This window comes from Camelus bactrianus, chromosome 19 (assembly GCF_048773025.1).
Source record: "Camelus bactrianus isolate YW-2024 breed Bactrian camel chromosome 19, ASM4877302v1, whole genome shotgun sequence".
NCBI classification, from domain to species: domain Eukaryota; kingdom Metazoa; phylum Chordata; class Mammalia; order Artiodactyla; family Camelidae; genus Camelus; species Camelus bactrianus.
The window spans coordinates 25,669,903-25,686,266 of record NC_133557.1 but is presented as its reverse complement, the minus strand read 5'-3'; the positions used below and the strand labels follow the sequence as shown (position 1 = coordinate 25,686,266).

At 46.9% G+C, this 16,364-nt stretch overlaps 1 protein-coding gene across 7 annotated transcripts in view; it reads right to left on the bottom strand.

Moving 5' to 3' along the window:
* Window positions 1-16,364, bottom strand: part of TSHZ2 (teashirt zinc finger homeobox 2) — a 410,894-nt gene that overhangs the window by 151,378 nt on the left and 243,152 nt on the right. For 3 of the 7 annotated variants that reach the window (XM_045519290.2, XM_074347460.1, XM_045519292.2), the window contains exon 2: window positions 10,741-13,695. In XM_045519290.2, the coding sequence (XP_045375246.2) occupies window positions 10,741-13,695 (2,955 nt within the window). Of the gene's footprint in view, window positions 1-8,496; window positions 13,696-16,364 lie in introns of those variants that run through there. The other 4 variants (XM_074347458.1, XM_045519286.2, XM_074347459.1 and 1 more) reach the window with 2 other exon arrangements.

The window sequence follows — 16,364 nt, the reverse complement described above, 5'->3', positions numbered from 1 at the left end:
CTTGTCCCACGCCCAGCTCCTTCTCAACCTCCTCATCTCATTCCCTTGACCCCCCAACCCCTATTTAAAGTAGGTGGCCTTGTCACAGTCCCCCGCACTGCCCCGTATGTCCTTGGCAGCCCGTCATTCTTAGAAATGATCGACTTCTAATTTTCTGCTCAGTAAATGTTAGGCATTAGGATTATTATCAATCCGTGTCTTCTGACTGGGATGCAAGGTCCAGGCTTCTGTTATCCTCAGGGGGAGCCCAGCACTTAGGACATGCTGGTGCAGAGCAAGCCGATGGACGAACGGATGACTGAACGGAGGGCCCTGAGCCTCCCGCCGCAGAGAACGCAGAAATCCACTCATCAGCTGAAGGCATCAATCCATCGACGCTGCTCCCATGGGTACTGGCACCTCTGGAAAAGCGTTTCTCAGTCCCGATGCAGAGGCCTCATGGTAGGGTCAGTCCTCTGGACAAACCATATCTGCAGTGGGCTGGGAATGTTTCTCGCTCCCTCATACTTTTCCAGGCTGTGCAAAGCCTGAAGATGTCTTCACATTGGGCTTCCCTTATGTGCTGGGCTCTGTGCTTCATCTGTGATCTGCCTCCCTGATGAGTGACACAGGCATTACTGTCAAGTCACACATGGGGGATTTCCAAGGGGCCCTTGGCTATGGTCACCTTCTAGATACCTACGTTTCCTTCCTTCCTTCCTTCCTTCCTTCCTTCCTTCCTTCCTTCCTTCCTTCCTTCCTTCCTTCCTTCCTTCCTCCCTTCCTTCCTTCCTTCCTCTTTTCCTTCCTTCCCCCCAATATTTATAGAGTCTGACTGATGAGCGAATCAGATATAGCCCTGCCTTCTAGGAGCTTAGAGGCGGGCATGGACTTTATGTCCACTGTAAACTGGCGGCTCAGGTAAAAGTCCTGTGCTCCACCACTTCCCAGCCCTGCAGACTCAACGTCATGGGAACGACGTTAAAATATGTCAATAAAGCAAGCCTTTCTTGAACATCTGTCTCTCTGAGTCTCACTAGACGTAGTTGACACACCCAGGTAGAAGCTGTCATCTGTATAAGCATCCATCTGCCAGCCTCCCTGCCCCCTCCGCCTCCTCTCTCTCCGTATTACCCCCAAACCGGGCTCCAACCGCGCCAGGTGAGGTGTGTTTCCTGGGATGAACACCCGCTCACTCGCAGGGCCTCGCTCCTGCCATCCTGCCTTCCCCTTCTTCCGCACCCGGCAGGCTCCTCCTCATCGCCCCAGACTCAGCCTCCATCCCTGCTCGTTTGCTTGGCCAGACTTCCTTCGGCCCTCGCGTCTCCCACGGTCCAGCACCTTCCCTGCGACAGCGCTGAGCTCGGTGTCAGCCCTGGTGTCGTGGTGCCGTCTGTCTCATGCGGCCCGTCCGCACCGGCCTGCCCGCCGCGCCGCCGTCCTTCTAGCGCGCAGGCGGCGTTCAGTCTGCAGCGACTGCTGCCACGTCTGTCTTCTCCCGGTGGAGGTTCCTGAGACAGCACACGTGACTCGGTTCCAGCACATTCTAACTGCTGTGGTTGCTGTTCTCATTCTGACTGTAGACACGTTCACCCCACTCGGATCTAGGAGCGCTGCTTTGCAACAGCGATGGGCGACATTCTCTTTAATTGAGGATTTTTTTTTGTGTGTCTGATGCTGTAATAAGAGGACACTCAGTAGGTTTCAAAAATGTTATCTTTGGTGTATATATATATATACATAGAGAGAGAGAGAGAGAGCGAGAGAGAGAGAGAGCGCACGTGCGCGCGCGAGAGAGATATACTACTACTCAGCCATAAAAAGAATAAAATAATGCCACTTGTACAACATGGATGGACCTGGAGATTGTCACACCAAGTGAAGTATGCCAGATAGAGACCATATGATATCACTTAGATGTGGAATATTAAAATAAAAAAAGGACACAAGTGAACTTATTTACAAAACAGAGACAGGCTCACAGGCATAGAAAACAAACTTTTGGTTACCAGGGGAGAACGGTGTAGGGGTGGTGGTGCTGGAGGGGTAATTTGGGAGTTTGGGATTAGCAGATAGATACTAACCACTAGGTATAAAATAGGTAAACAGCAAGGTCTTACTTATAGCACAGGGATTCCATACCTTGTAATAGCCAGTAATGAAAAAGAACATATATATACATATGTACAACTGAATCACTATGCTGTACCAGAAATTAACACAGCATTGTCAACCGACTATACTTTAAAAAAAAAAAAAAGAAAATATAAAAAGAAAAAAAAATGTTATCCTCGTAACACGTGGTGAGGCCAGCCTACGTGTGGCCACTCGACAGAAGAGGTGCCCGAGGGTCAGAGAGTTGATGTGACCTGCGCCAGGTCTCTCAGCTAAAAAGTGGAGGCCCAGCCCCGAGGCCCGGCCTCAGCAGCACAGGGCCCATGCTCTTCCTCACCGAGCTCAGCTGCCACGTGCCTGCTTCATGGGTTTCTAGGCACCAGGAAGCCTCTGTCTCCTGAGACTTCGTGACAGGCCTTCCCTCCACTTCCGAAGTCCCCTCACTTTCCATCCTGTTGCATTTCTGGGATGTCGAGGGCCCGACTGGTCTTTGACTCCTAAGCCAGAGCAAACACTGTCCAATAGGGGCCCATCTCCATGGTTACCGTGCACAGAAAATCCACAGGAAGGCAGCTAAGGGGGAAGTGGAGGCCACAGCAAATACGGGGGGAGGCGGGAGTCATAAACAATTAAACATGACAAAATTCTCTGGTGAACAAAAATAGAATTATTTGACTGTGAAATCGAGTAATGTAGCATTGAAAATAACATAACCTGAAACATCATTTTTTTCTCCATAGATGAAAAAATACCAGACAAAACCATGCACACTCAAAGTGCCAATTTGCTGGAGGGCCCGAGTGGTAGAAAGTTGTCTAAGTTGAGGATTTGAGCTTTCAGAACTTTTTTTTTCCCCATTCATCTACACTCCCATGCAAATAACTTGTGGTCGGTGTTCCCATCTTACACTTTGGTGTAGCATCCAATACAATTTAACCCAGGGGATACCAGACAGGTGATGGGAGAATTTTGGTCCAAAATGCTAGCTTGAGGTAAATGGTCCTTTGTCCACACTTGGTCTCCTGCTCTGCCGCTCACTAGCTGTGTGGTGCTGTGGACCACATCCCCTTTCGGAGGGCTGGTTTCTTCACCCGCAAGCTGGGTGTGATCACAGTGCGTTCTCTATAGAGCTTAGGGTCAGGATTGACTGAGATGATATACATAAAAGGCCTAGCACCATAGCCGGGGTACTGTCAATGCGCAATGAACGTGAATCCTCTGTCAACACCAGTGACAACAAGGACCATAGTGAGTGATGGTGGACGCACGCCAGGCGCTATGTCAAGCCCTCTTCTACCACATTCGTCATCATCATCACCAGCAACATCATCATCTGCACTGAAATGCACTGAGGACCCATGCAGATCTTCCTACGCATGACCCAGCCCCAGCGATGCTGGACTGAAGCAGATGGCATTTTTCAAGGTAGCTGGTGGCGGGGGGGAGGGGGGGGAGCAGTCAGAGGGGAAGGAAGGCAGGTTAATGCTCTATTCTGTCCTTTCTCAGGGGCGACCAAACAGCACCCGGTACTTCTGTTTCTCCCCTCAGAGCTGTTTTAGTTAAATCCACCCTCGCAGTCTCTCCTAATTTCTTCAAATCAAACGGCACAATCCACCCCACGTCTCGATTTAAACCCTAAGCAAACACAAGAGGATTTTTTGGAGGCAGGTGATCAAGTGGGGCGTAGAGAAAGGGGAGTGAAGGTGTCGAGCGCTTTTCTGCGGCCAGACCCCGTGCCCAGCCCTGCCCAGAACGGAGCGTGTGCTGTTTTACCACATCCTGGGCACAAGCCAAGCGGGGAGAAGAGGAGCCGCACCGCCCGCCACCCGGTCTGGGCCAGTCCCTCTCATCAATCTGGACGTAGCCTACTTTTTGGAGTTTTCATAGCACCGGTAGGAGATGAGCCTCACAGAAGGACCCTCCATCCTTAAACCTACCACATGCTTCCTGCCAGTAGAAGAACAAACAAACAAAGGAATAAAGACTATTCCAGGGAAACAATCACCACCACGTTCCGCAGAGCCTTGGATTCCTGGGCTTTGGGAAATGAACGTTCTCAACAGCGGCACAAAGTTCTCGAAAAGCCCCAACTGTGACATGCGCCCTGGGCTCCTGGCAGCCCCTTTTCCTATCAGGTGAGCCTCGCGTAACATGTACACTGGATTTAGTCGGAGAACATGACCCACAGCGATTTTCAACAAACTCCTGGCCTTTCAGAGGAAGAGCCGGGGAAGGAAGCCCAGCACACCACATCCTCTTCTATTTTGGTTCCCTTCACGCACTTGGCTATCTCTGTGGCCCACATATCATTTAACAAACTGCCCTGCGATTCTTGCAGGGCGTGGCGTCGTGACTGATTTAAAATCCCCGCATTGCTAAAACTGCATTGTTCTTCATCAAGTTGAGTCATTTTTATGTGAAGTGTCACGCTCCCTAACAAATAACTCCTGCCAGACAAATCAAGTTCCTCGTCTTAGAGCCGCGGCTAAATAGTTTATAGCTTTAATCTGCTCACCGAGGTGTGCAGTCTATGACAGTAATTATAAATGCAAGGAGAAATTATAGCTGAATGCTTTAACTGCATTAGGAGCCGTTTGATGAACAATCATGAGCGCCTGCTCATTTCCAACAATAGAGGGCAAGTTGGTGTCAGTGCATTAGAAAGATTTCAGTTCTGCATGGCTTTTTCTCTCATTTGCCACGGAATGTCACTTGTCTCCTATAAAGTAGAAAAAAAGCACCATGGAAAGCTTTAAACTTGATCGTTAAAAAAAAAAAAGACAAAGAGAGAAATGCAGGAGAAAACTGTTTATCATGATGACTTCTGTTTTTTCTTTCTTTTTTTTTCCTCCTGTTTTGTTTGGCGGAAGATTCAGTTTCAAATTAGTTCGTTGAAGGTAACTGCTTGTTTACTTACTAGGAGCCTTAAAAAATAATCCCACCTGAAGCCATTGTTGAAAAATCTTTATAGAGAAAGACTTGTTTCAATGAAGGGCGAGTTCAAAATCCGCCCAGGCAGAGGCTCTAATGATGGTGTGGGTCTCCACCAGACCCTGCTCTCTGTATCTACCTAAGCTAATGACACAATTTAGCTCTTTATTTTCCCCTCCTCACTTTTGCAGAAAGACGTTTTTAATTTAGCTGAAGAATTACTCAAATGTATTTTAAAGACATAAATCCATATAAAAAATATGAGCTAATTAAAACATTGCACTCCCTGTCGCTCATGGATTTTCAATTTAGCGAAAGAAAAAAGAATTGCATCTGGTTAAATGAAAAGATGATACTGATGGCAGATTGAAGTAAATGAAAAATAATGTTACTCTATATTAAAGCACCAAATTATACACGTCAGGATTGAGCATTCAGAAGTCCAAATGGGGGAAAGTGCAATGGAGATGGCGATGCACTGATGCAAAAAAGCCCGATCGCGCAGATGAAAGGAGGACGTGAGCAGAGATGAGGCGTTCGTTTCTCGCCGAGTGAGAAATGCTGCGGATCCTGGCTGACCCTGTTTCCGAATTCTCATTTTGCTTCCCCTAAATGAGAGTCAGGATGAGGATTTAAAAAAAAAAATCTCACATATCTATTTTCACTGGAATTTGGGTCATTTCCTGGTGAGAGGCTGCATGGTGAATGGATGATCACATGATGGAGCGAGGAAATGGTAACAGAGAGTGAGGATGAGATGCTTCACCCCCAGGTCAGTCCTGGGCCCCGCTGTCCCCAAGGAGAGCCCTACCTCACCTCTCAACTCTTCTACTACATTTTACAGACTTTACTTCTAAACTGTTGGATGTATACTTGGCCTTGGGTAGCACCTAGAAGCCATCAGGCAAGACGGAGGAGAAGCCAAGAGGCAGAAGAGACCTGATGAATGTTGGGCAGTCCCGGGTTCAAATCCCACCTCTGCGCTTCCTGTGTGTCCTTAGACAAATCATGAAATCCTCTGGGCCCTCTGCAAACTCAGGATGATGTGAATCCCCACGCCCGGCTTACACAGAGGCCAGGGGCTGGTAGTCTCCCTGTCACTCCTTTCATTATAATTAAATAGTTTAGGTCGCACTTTCCTTGGGGCCACCTGCCTAGGTATTAATTAGCTCAACTGGGGAACACTACAAGTTCAACTGAGGCTGAAAAACACGGTAGAAGCCTGTAGACACTGCCTGGAACTAACTTTCCTTGTGAACCTACTACGTACCAGGCTTAATGGAAAAGAATTCCATACATTTACTTAACTTAGTTCTCACAACTCTTCTATGAGGGGAGAATTATGTCCACATTTCTTTCATATACACAGAAGTGGGGGGCGTATCTGAGAGACAGTGGGCGAGATAGGGTTTGAACGGAGCCCGAGGGCTGCGGCAGCCCTAACTCAGCTGCCCCTGGTACCCGCGTTCCCTCCTCGGCTTCCCCCGGGGCTGGGCAGGGGCCCCTCCTGTGTGCTCCACGCAGCGTTTACCCCGGAGCTGCCCGTCGACGTGTCTGCCACTGGCCTCAAAGGCAGACTCCTGTCCTGGTCACTGGGTTATTCCCTGGGATTAGCACAGTGCTCGGCACGGAGTGGTGGCTCTCTGGATACGTGATAATGAAGGAGGCTCAGAGATGGCGGGAATTTGAGAAACTCATGCAGAATCTCTATGCTTTCTCTTCCTCCCCTGCAACACGGTTGAATCAACCCCTACCTCATAGGGCTGTTCGTGGGAATCCAGGGAAACCACGTGGGCGATGTGCTTGCTGCAGGCCCGGCGCATTTGGCTACGACCATCAGCACGACTGTCAGGTCGCGATGATACACCCTTTGCGGATAGAGTCTAGTGCACAGTAAAGCACAACCAATATTTGTTGGAAGATGAATGGAACGCATGGAGGGAGGACAGGAAGGAAGGAAAGATGGGAGGGAGGGAGGAAGGCAAAAAGGAGGAAAGGAAGGAAAGACTATTTACTGGATAAAGGCAAGGCTGATGCCTCTGCCGGACACGAGTTAGTCCTGCTCATTTTGTCCTCGCCAGGCTGCCATATAACCCGCGCTGTTAGGGTCGCCAGCTTTAACAAATAAAAATACAGAATGCCCAGTTAAATTTGAATCTCAGATAAACAATGGACACTTTTTTTTTTAGTGTAAATATGATCCATGCAACATTTGGGACATGCTTATTCTAAAAACTTGCCATTTACTCAAAATTCTAATCGAACTGAACATCCTGCATTTTATCTGGGAACCTTACACGCTATTCACCCTGAACGTGGATTTTTATCAAATCATCCACCACAAAGGTGGCAGCTTATTGGACTAGAATTCATTCCCACCACCAATTTCAAGGCCAGGTGTGCTGCCAAACTTGTACACTGCATTATGCGGTAATGACTATCATTTCAAGTCCTTATGCATTTTAGACTCACTGATTCGCTCTCTGTTTAATTTCTATTACTCAAGAGCAGGTGGGTTTTAAAGGTATATACAAATACCTATTGAAATTGTTTTAGATGACTTATGCCCTACAATAGGGATGCATAGTGAACATTTTCCAATTAATTTTTAATGAAAAGTCGCTTTTAATATTTGGCCAACAATTTTGCAGGATTTAAGACATATCTAAGAAAAGAAAGAAAATTCAGGTCAAAATCCACATCTTACACAGAATGTAGATACGGTGAAGCTCCCAAATTCTCCATAAAATCTTGACCATGCTTCCTAAAATGACATGTCATTTTGTACAATTTGTGCTATCATGCATACCAACTAAAATTAGAGTCCCGGGTAGCAGTGGTCGCATTTTGTGATCATTTAAAAACATATATGCATAATTCTAAAGCAGCGGGCAAGGTTTTGCATGAATACAGTTCTAAGAGTACTGTAGGGTGGAGGAATTCTTTTCCAGGCGTCCAAAGCCTCAGAAAGCCACCTTCTGTGCAGCTGTGGAAACCATTCAGGCAGACTGCAATATACTTAGTATCAACACAAACACCTGCACCGGCACCATTTTTTATATACACGCAACGCATATACACACCCATCGCTTTGAATGAATCCCAAACACTCAAACCTGCCTTCCCTCAGTCCTGTCTCAGAATCACAGCATAACAGTGTTTATGTAAGACTGGAGCTTCGTTGTCATATAATGATAACTCTGTAATATGGTGTTTGAAGGCCCAAATCAGAAATATTTACTCTGTACCAGTGCAGAAGGATGAGAAAAGAGCTGTCCTGCCTATGTATTTAATAGACGTGTAAGTACCTTTGTGTAGGTTTTTCCAAATTATTGGTTTACCTTTCCTTCCCTAGAACAGGGATGTGCGTTTCAGATTTTGACTGAGGCTCTCTTTTTCTCCCCTTCCCCTGTTTACATATCGCAGTGTTTTGGCTGGGATGTTAATTTTTGAAAAATGATTACAAACCTAACAGGTGGAAGATCGGTCTTTATTGCAGCACAAACACACACCACCGATTTGTCCTCTTTGGCATGGTTTGGACCTACCTCTATGGGATTGGAAACATTGTTCTCTGTGTATTCTATGCATGTCCACTTTCTTTTTTTTCTTTTCTGAAGGACCAGAAAAGCGTAATAACTAGTTGAATACAGTTAAAAATGTTATATAGCAAATAAATAGGTGTCATGGGGCCCTGAGCTCACGTGTAGATTCAATAGGTGCATTTCAGCTTTCCTTTCAACGTTGTGAGCTGAACAAATCATGCCTGGGAAACAAGAGATGAATCTGCCAGGAACACATTTTAATTACCAGGATAATAGCATGCAAACAAAACAAACGTCTTCACCTGGGTCCAGATAGCCATTAGAGTTAGAGGATGGGTTCCCCTTTATCAGAAGCTCTTAGATCTTCTCACCAAGGGAACAGTCCCAGACTTTAACCCTTTATTTCATTCTGACCCTCCATCCTCCCATTCAGTAAATCTCCCTATGTGATGTGAAGTGAGCCGAAACCCACGTCATATAAGTGCCTGTCCCCACCTGGAACTCTGTCAGTGCTCACAGTGCGGTGGCTTGATCTGGAAGTCTCCTATTTAGAAACAAGTGCTCTGACAGTAGGAGGTGGTGAGGGCTTATACAGTTGACCCTTGAACAACATGACTCTGAACTGCATGGGGCCACTTACGCGCAGAGTTTCTTCAACAGTAAATACTACAGCACTAGGTAGACCAGGGTTGGCTGGGTTTGCGGATGTGGAACTGTGGACAAAGAGGAACCGCCATATGGAGGGCCTGCTGTAAGCTGTACATGGATTTTCCACTTTGCAGAGGATGTGTGCCCCTAACCCCCACGTTATTTAAGGGTCAAGTGTATGCTATTATTAGCTGTCCAGATCTTATTGAAAATTTAACCAAAAGAGCTAATCCATAACCTAGCATGACATGAACTGGACTGGCAAGTGCCGAAGGCTTAAATCAGGCTGGGTCCCCATTTGGGGTGTGGCCCGAGGTGGAGGACAACCTGAATATGTGTGAGGGTCCCTAGCATATGAGGAGTATCATGCTGGAAGGGAGACAGAGGAAATACTTAAACGAAAAGAATTTCAGCCTTGCTTATGCTCAACATTTGAAAATGGCTGGTGTGACTAGTCTGCCAAGGCATTTGACCTTGGAATCTGTCCTCTTTCCTGAAGGTGACATAGATACTCTGGGCACTGGTGACTCTGCCAGGCACGGAACTTCAATGATACACGATGCTAATTGTCTTGAAGCCATGGAACCCTGGGTGCACTGGCAATGAGTGTGCAGAGTCATTTGTGTCTTGATAGACAATCAAAGCTCAAGGCCATGCAATGCGTCTACCTCTGATATTAGCCTTAGCCTAAGGAAAACGAAAAGACCAGAGAAGAAAATAAACTTCCTCTCTTTACACCCCAGTGCTCTGCAGAGACGAGTATTCTTCTACTATCCACTGCAGGGCATATGCCCGTTTACAGGAAGCCGAACGGACAGGAGGTAAACAAGGGGCGGCGGGGGGTGGGGGGAAGGTAGCAACTGCTGCGAGTAAGCTGCAAAAAGCATCAATTACACGTAATAGTGATAAAGACAGCATTAAACTATTTACGAGCTGAATAATCTCCGCTTAGGGGCTGCCCCCAGGAACTCCACAGTCTTTACTCTGTTGCTCACCTTTTTTTTTTTTTCCTTTAGTTTTTATCGCTTTATAAGTCATTAGCATTAACTATGGGAAGATAAGGTGGTGAAATGGGACAGTAAGAGAAGGCAGTACTCAGTAATTAAAATGAGGCGTAGCCTTGGCTGGACCTTGAGAGTCTCACGAAGCAGAAACCTGTGAGCTCCGTCTCCCTAAGCCCATTGTGTTCTATTCCCCAGCGTTAAGCTGGGCAAGTGGAGAGAGTGGTTAGGACTTATTTATCATGTTCTAGTCTTTTGTAAAAATGAGTGCGATTCCAGCAGGCTACTGTCCTCTTGGCACAGGGAGACGTTAGCTACCTCTAGACAGACCCATCTCCCTTCTGGAAGCTCCTCCCAGGGGTACTGGCACGACCACCTGGGAGCAAACCCATACCTGCAGGGCTATTCTTCATCCACGTCTGTTACAAACTGTGAATGGTGTTCGGGTGACTTGCTGTGCGTTTTGCTTAGGTGGAGTTTTACTGCATGTTTGCTCACAAATGTCCGACAGCACAACTTACACTTGAACTTAGAGTCTGTGTCCTCTTCGCCAGCTATGGTTTCCGGGGACCTCTGAGCCGACGAGACCCGGGAGAGCTCCTGCTCCGCTTTGCTTTGCTGTTCCACTGCCATGCGGGTCATGTCCTTCATTTGGAAACCTAGGTGAGACTCTAAGTGGCTGATGTAGGTAGACGGGGTTCTGAACTGGGAGGCGCAGTCACTGCAGTAAAAGATAGGGTGGCCCTTGTCCATGTTTTTCAGGAATTTGGTCCCGCCCGTCTTCCTGAGCTGGTACTTGACGTTGGCCAGCCAGTGGCTGATGGTGGTCATCGAGAGTCCCGTAAACTTCGAGATCTGCATTCGCTCTTGTGGACCCAGGTCGGACAGCAGGTACTTGCCCTCCGACGTCTGGAAGAGGCTGGAGGCAAACTGAGCCTGCAAGATCAGAAGATGCTGAGGGTTCCAGTTGGACTGCCGGCCCTTTCTTTTATGCAAGGTCGAGACTTCGCTGGACACGTCCTCAAAGCGCCTGACATCCATTTCCAGCTTCACGGGGGGCACCCTGGAGGAAGCGGCGGGCTTCGGGGTGGTGGCTTTGGGGAGGACTTTGACCATGTCAGCGATGTCAGACAGAGCATGCTTCTGGGGCGGGGACGTGCAGGACTGTGCTTGTGGGGACTCGGCCTTCTTGCCCTTGGACTTGGTCAGGTCGATGGGCTGATCGTTGCTCTCAAACAGGTAGCGTCGGGACACACTGGCCGGCCTCGTCGGGGCGGGACTCAGAACTGGCTTGTCCACGGCATTGAGGCTCGACTTGTGAAACATAGACATTGTGCTTGAGCTGGGGCTGGAGCAGGCGGCAGAGCGCAAGGGTTCCGTGGCTTTGCCCAGGTGATTGTTCAGGACGGACTGCAGGGCGCTGAGCGGGTTGATGCACGGCAGGGCCGGAGCGTGGTTGGTGAGGGCGCAACCGTTGCTGAGAGAAGACGCTGGCTCCAAGGCCTGGGGTTTCTCTCTCTCCCCGCCCTCTTTCGTCAGCTTGTTCTCCTCCTCTGGGGGACAAGGCTCAGCCTTTTTGGATTCTGAAGGGAGTTCGCTTTTGGAGAAAGAATGCCCCTCGCCGTGGCTGAAGGAGGACGCCTCTTCTTGGGCACTTTCCCTCCTACACTCCTTCTCGACGTCATCTTTGTCTTCTGGCTCCTTCTTAACTTGAGTGTATGGGGCCAGGTTTGTGGGCACGGAAACCAGTGGCATCACTTTCCACTTGGGTGCAATTGGCCTTAGCTTGTTGGCGAGGTTGGGTCGAATCTGCAGGACCTGGGAGCCCAGAGGCAGGGAAGGCTTGGTGCCCTCGGACAGCTGGTAGGCCGCGTGGATACTGGGGTACGCGCTCCAGCTGGGAGCCCCGTTTTGGGCTTTGTTGATGGCGGTGGTAACAGTGTTTTCCAGTGACTTCAAAATGTCCCCTCCACCCTTGGAGCCGTCTTCCAAATCCTCCTCCCTTAGATACTGGTATTTAATTGTAGGGTCTAAAGGTTTTTGCAGAGGGTCTTCATAGTCCTCGCTTTTCATGACCTTCTCATCCTTGATGATCTCCTCCGGTTTTTCTTTTTTACCCTCTTTCTTTAACTCAGTTGTGGAGGCTGTGCGGTCAGAAGCTGAGTTACTTGACGGCTTGGGAGCCAGGGAATCACTGCTTGGGGCGTCAGACAATGACTGCATCTTCTCCACGGCGAGTGGGTCCAACACCAGCTGCTTCCCTTTCTTGGAGGCAGAGCTGGTGACCTTGAGAAAGTGACCGGTGACCATCATGTGGGTGGTGAGCTGCTGCAAAGTGTCGTGGGAGCTCCCGCACTCCATGCACTTCAGGATCTGGGACTTGCAGGCCTCGAACTGCCAGGTGTAGCTGGCGCCGTTCTGGTACCCATAGCGATTGTTGGCGGACAGCTGTAAGTTGGCGCTCTTCTGAGAAGGAAATGAATCGGCAAACGACCCTGTGGTCGAATCGGGGGAACAGGGCCGGTTGACATCGAAGATGCGTTTCTTCGCGGGAGTGACCATTTTCGAGGAAATGGTTGGTACTGGCTCCTTCAAAGGCACTTTTTGGTAATGTTTTGTTTTGATCATGTGGACGCTCAAATCTTGGAGGGAATCAAAGGAGTCGCCACAAAACATACATTTCAGAACCTTTTGAGCGTCCTCCTTGTCCATGTCCTGGAAAGCCCTTTTTCGGGGCTTTGAGTAGCTCGTGGGTCTAAGCTTGTCCTTTTTGCGGTTGTCATCTTGATAGTGGCCTGTTTCGTTCATGTGCACAGTCAACTCGACCAAGGTGTCGTAGGCGGCACTGCACTGCCGGCACCGGAACCTGCTGGCCCCGGTGAAAACGGCCCCGCACATCTTGCTGTTCTGCCGGTACAGCTGGACCGAGCTGAACAGGCTGGGCTTCGACATGGGTCTGGAAGGCAAGTTCTGCTGAAGGCTTTTGGACAGAGCGTCCTGGTGCCAGTCGAAATCAGTCTTGCTGCCATTTCGGGTGTCACAATTCCGCCTCTCGCTGTTGGACAGCTTAAAGCCAAGACCCAGGCCGGACCAGTAGGAATCAGACAAGATGTTGGCGTAGACAGCGGTCATTTTATCCATGCAGCTGTGGGCTTCATTTGGGGGCTTGGGGTGCAGGCTGGCTTTCTTGTCCGGGGCATCTCGACTGCACACACTCTTGACGTCTGACACCTGGTCACTGGCATCACTCAGCAAGGACTCGTTCTCGGCGTCCTGATTGGACAGATGACTTCCTGGAGAGTTCTGGTAGCTGAAGCAGCCTTTCTGCTCAGGACCCGTTTCCACCGTTTCTAGCTCCTCATCTGTTCCTGGGTCATTGCTGCCCTGACGCTGAGCTACTGAACCACTGTCTTCCTCTTCCTCCTCTTCTTCTTTGATTTCCTCCTCTTCCTTCAGCTGTTCCTCCTGGGCGTAGCCTGCAAGAGAAGAAGAAGAAGGGATGAAATAACAACAGCAGCTTCCATATTCCACCCCAATTTCCCCACTTAGGCAAAGCACTTCCTATAGGAAACTGAATAATAATTTAATCAACACTTTAATGAACTGCAAGCCATGGATACAGGAAAAAGCCAAATGATGTCTTTCAAGCCATCTAATGCCTTTTTAAAAAAAAAATTGGCAGGAGTCATAATTCTTTATAAGTGCCTAGAATCCCAAGTTAATAATTTTCACATTTGAGGAATATTTCTCCAATACTTCTGTAACAGGACAGTTGCTAAATTCACATGTATGACTTTCAGGAAAGCTGGACTGAAATTCAAATATGATTAAAGATATATCTCTGTGGAGAAGGACGTTGGCTCATAAGAAAACTAAGTCTTGATTGACCCTTGGCATCCTCATGGTAAGGTTTACCAAGACACTTGGCTCTATTGGCATACAATCATTTTAATAAATCATTTTTGAGTGCTCAGAAGTAATTTGGATGCATAGTCATTATATTTTGGATAGCCAGTGTCTTTTTTGTTAAAACGTTTTTATTTGTAGACAGTCACACAGCAGGATGAGCGATTATGGAGTATTGAATAAAATCTTCCGTTGATAGATGAAAAATTAAGTAAGCTCAGTAAATAGAATGATTTTAAAGTAATAGCAAATGGTGTTAGAATAGGGGATTTGGGGGCTATCCTGCTATTCTCAAACAGGTTTATGAAGACCTTTTCAGACCAGGCTGAAAATGCCCTCTCGATCTTGTGCCTGTAATTTCAAATGCACTGTGATTTGTGGATACCCGTCATGAGATGCCAATTATACATTTGATTTGTAGATGCAAAATGCTACTGGGGATGCAGGGAAAATGAAGGCAGGAGAGAGCGGGTGCAAAGGGAATTAATGAGCAAATATCCATCAGTGGAGATGAGGAATGTGAATATTAATGTCCGTGTGCTCGTTTTTTTCCACCTGGACTTTCCAAAGCCATGTGGATAAAATGCAACCAGAGAAGGGACAAAGCAAGGGAGAGTCAGTCTCAGATTTGCAAGGCCTGCATGACCTCAATGCAGTCTTTCCCTTATAAGGTCCTGTCTCCCCGTTCAGTGCAGGTGGGTACTTGGGAGAAACCCTAGGGCGATGCTCTTATTTCCTTTCACCAGGGACAATGTTTGAAGGAGGGGTGATCAAGCATTGGAGGTCTCGCCTGTGAGGCAGGCAAAGAGTTAGGAGAGAAGGGAGTTTATTAGGAATAAAGCAGCTGCAGTCAGGAACTCCAAGGGCTCCAAGACTGAAAATGAGGAAAATTTTAATTTGGATTTTTATTTATTTATTTTCCAGAGTTAGTTTTTTAAAATTGAACCATAGTTGATTTACAATACTGTGTTAGTTCCAGGTTAGTTTCAGCAAAGTGACCCAGTTTTTCATATATATATATATATACACACATACACATATAGTCTTTTTAGATTCTTTTCCATTATATGTTATTATAAGATATTGAATTTAGACCCCTGTGCTATGCAGGAAATTCTTGTTGTTTATCTGTTTTATATATAGTGCTACATATTTGTTAATCCCAAACTGCTAATTTATCCCTCCCCCACTTTCCTTTTTGGTAAACCATCAGTTTGTTTTCTATGTCTGTGAGTCTGTTTCTGTTTTGTAAATAAGTTCATTTGTATTATTTTTTAGATTCCACATATAAGTGAGATATAATATTTGTCTTTCCCTGTCTGACTTACTTCAGTTAGTATGATAATCTCTAGGTCCATTCATGTTGCTGCAAATGGCATCATTTCACTCTTTTTTTGTGGCAGAGTAATATTCCATTGCATATACATACCACCCTGAAGATGAAGAATATTTATTAAGCAATTACTATCTCCTAGGACCTATGCTAACAATTTCAAATACATTCTTTCATTTTATCTAATATCCACTTGAAGTAGGAACTATTATTATTTTCATTTCACAGACAGGGAAACTGAAGCTCTCAGGTTAAGAAATTTTCTCAAGGCCACAGAGTTATCATTGCAGAGTCATGCATGAACCCAGTCTGTTTGATGAGTGAATCCTGGTCTTAACCACTAGGCTCTGCTCTCTTTTTATTACCAACCTAATGAATAGGAAAACTTTGCAGAGGTCCAAAGGTTAAAGGTTAAGCAGTGGGATTTCACTGAAATGTCACTAAATAGATAACCACCTCGGAGGGGAGAATGGTCAAAATACTGGAGACTGGAGCCCACAATTTTAAGGGTGTGATATCATAAAACAAGATGAAATGTAAAAATTCAGCCTCGCCACTGGTTTTGTGGTTGGGTTCATTTTTGTTGTTGTTATTGGTGTTGTATTTTTGCTTTGCTAGCAAGTTGACAAGTGAATTTTTCATTAAACCGATGTTGCTGGTCCCTGGTTCCATAAGTTGATTTGAAGAAACAAAAGCTTCTTAATGTAGGCAAACAACTGTTAATAAGTAATCACTACTTGCAAGAAAACCCTCGGTTAGAATAACTGAATTAGATCGCCTCCCCATCCTCACTGCATCTTCTTTACCCTGGATTAGTTTGCATGTTTGCAAAAAATAGTCATAGGAGAAGGTCTGTTACAGAGCCAAGCAAAATACTCCAAAGAATCAGGCAAAGTTTACCAATCA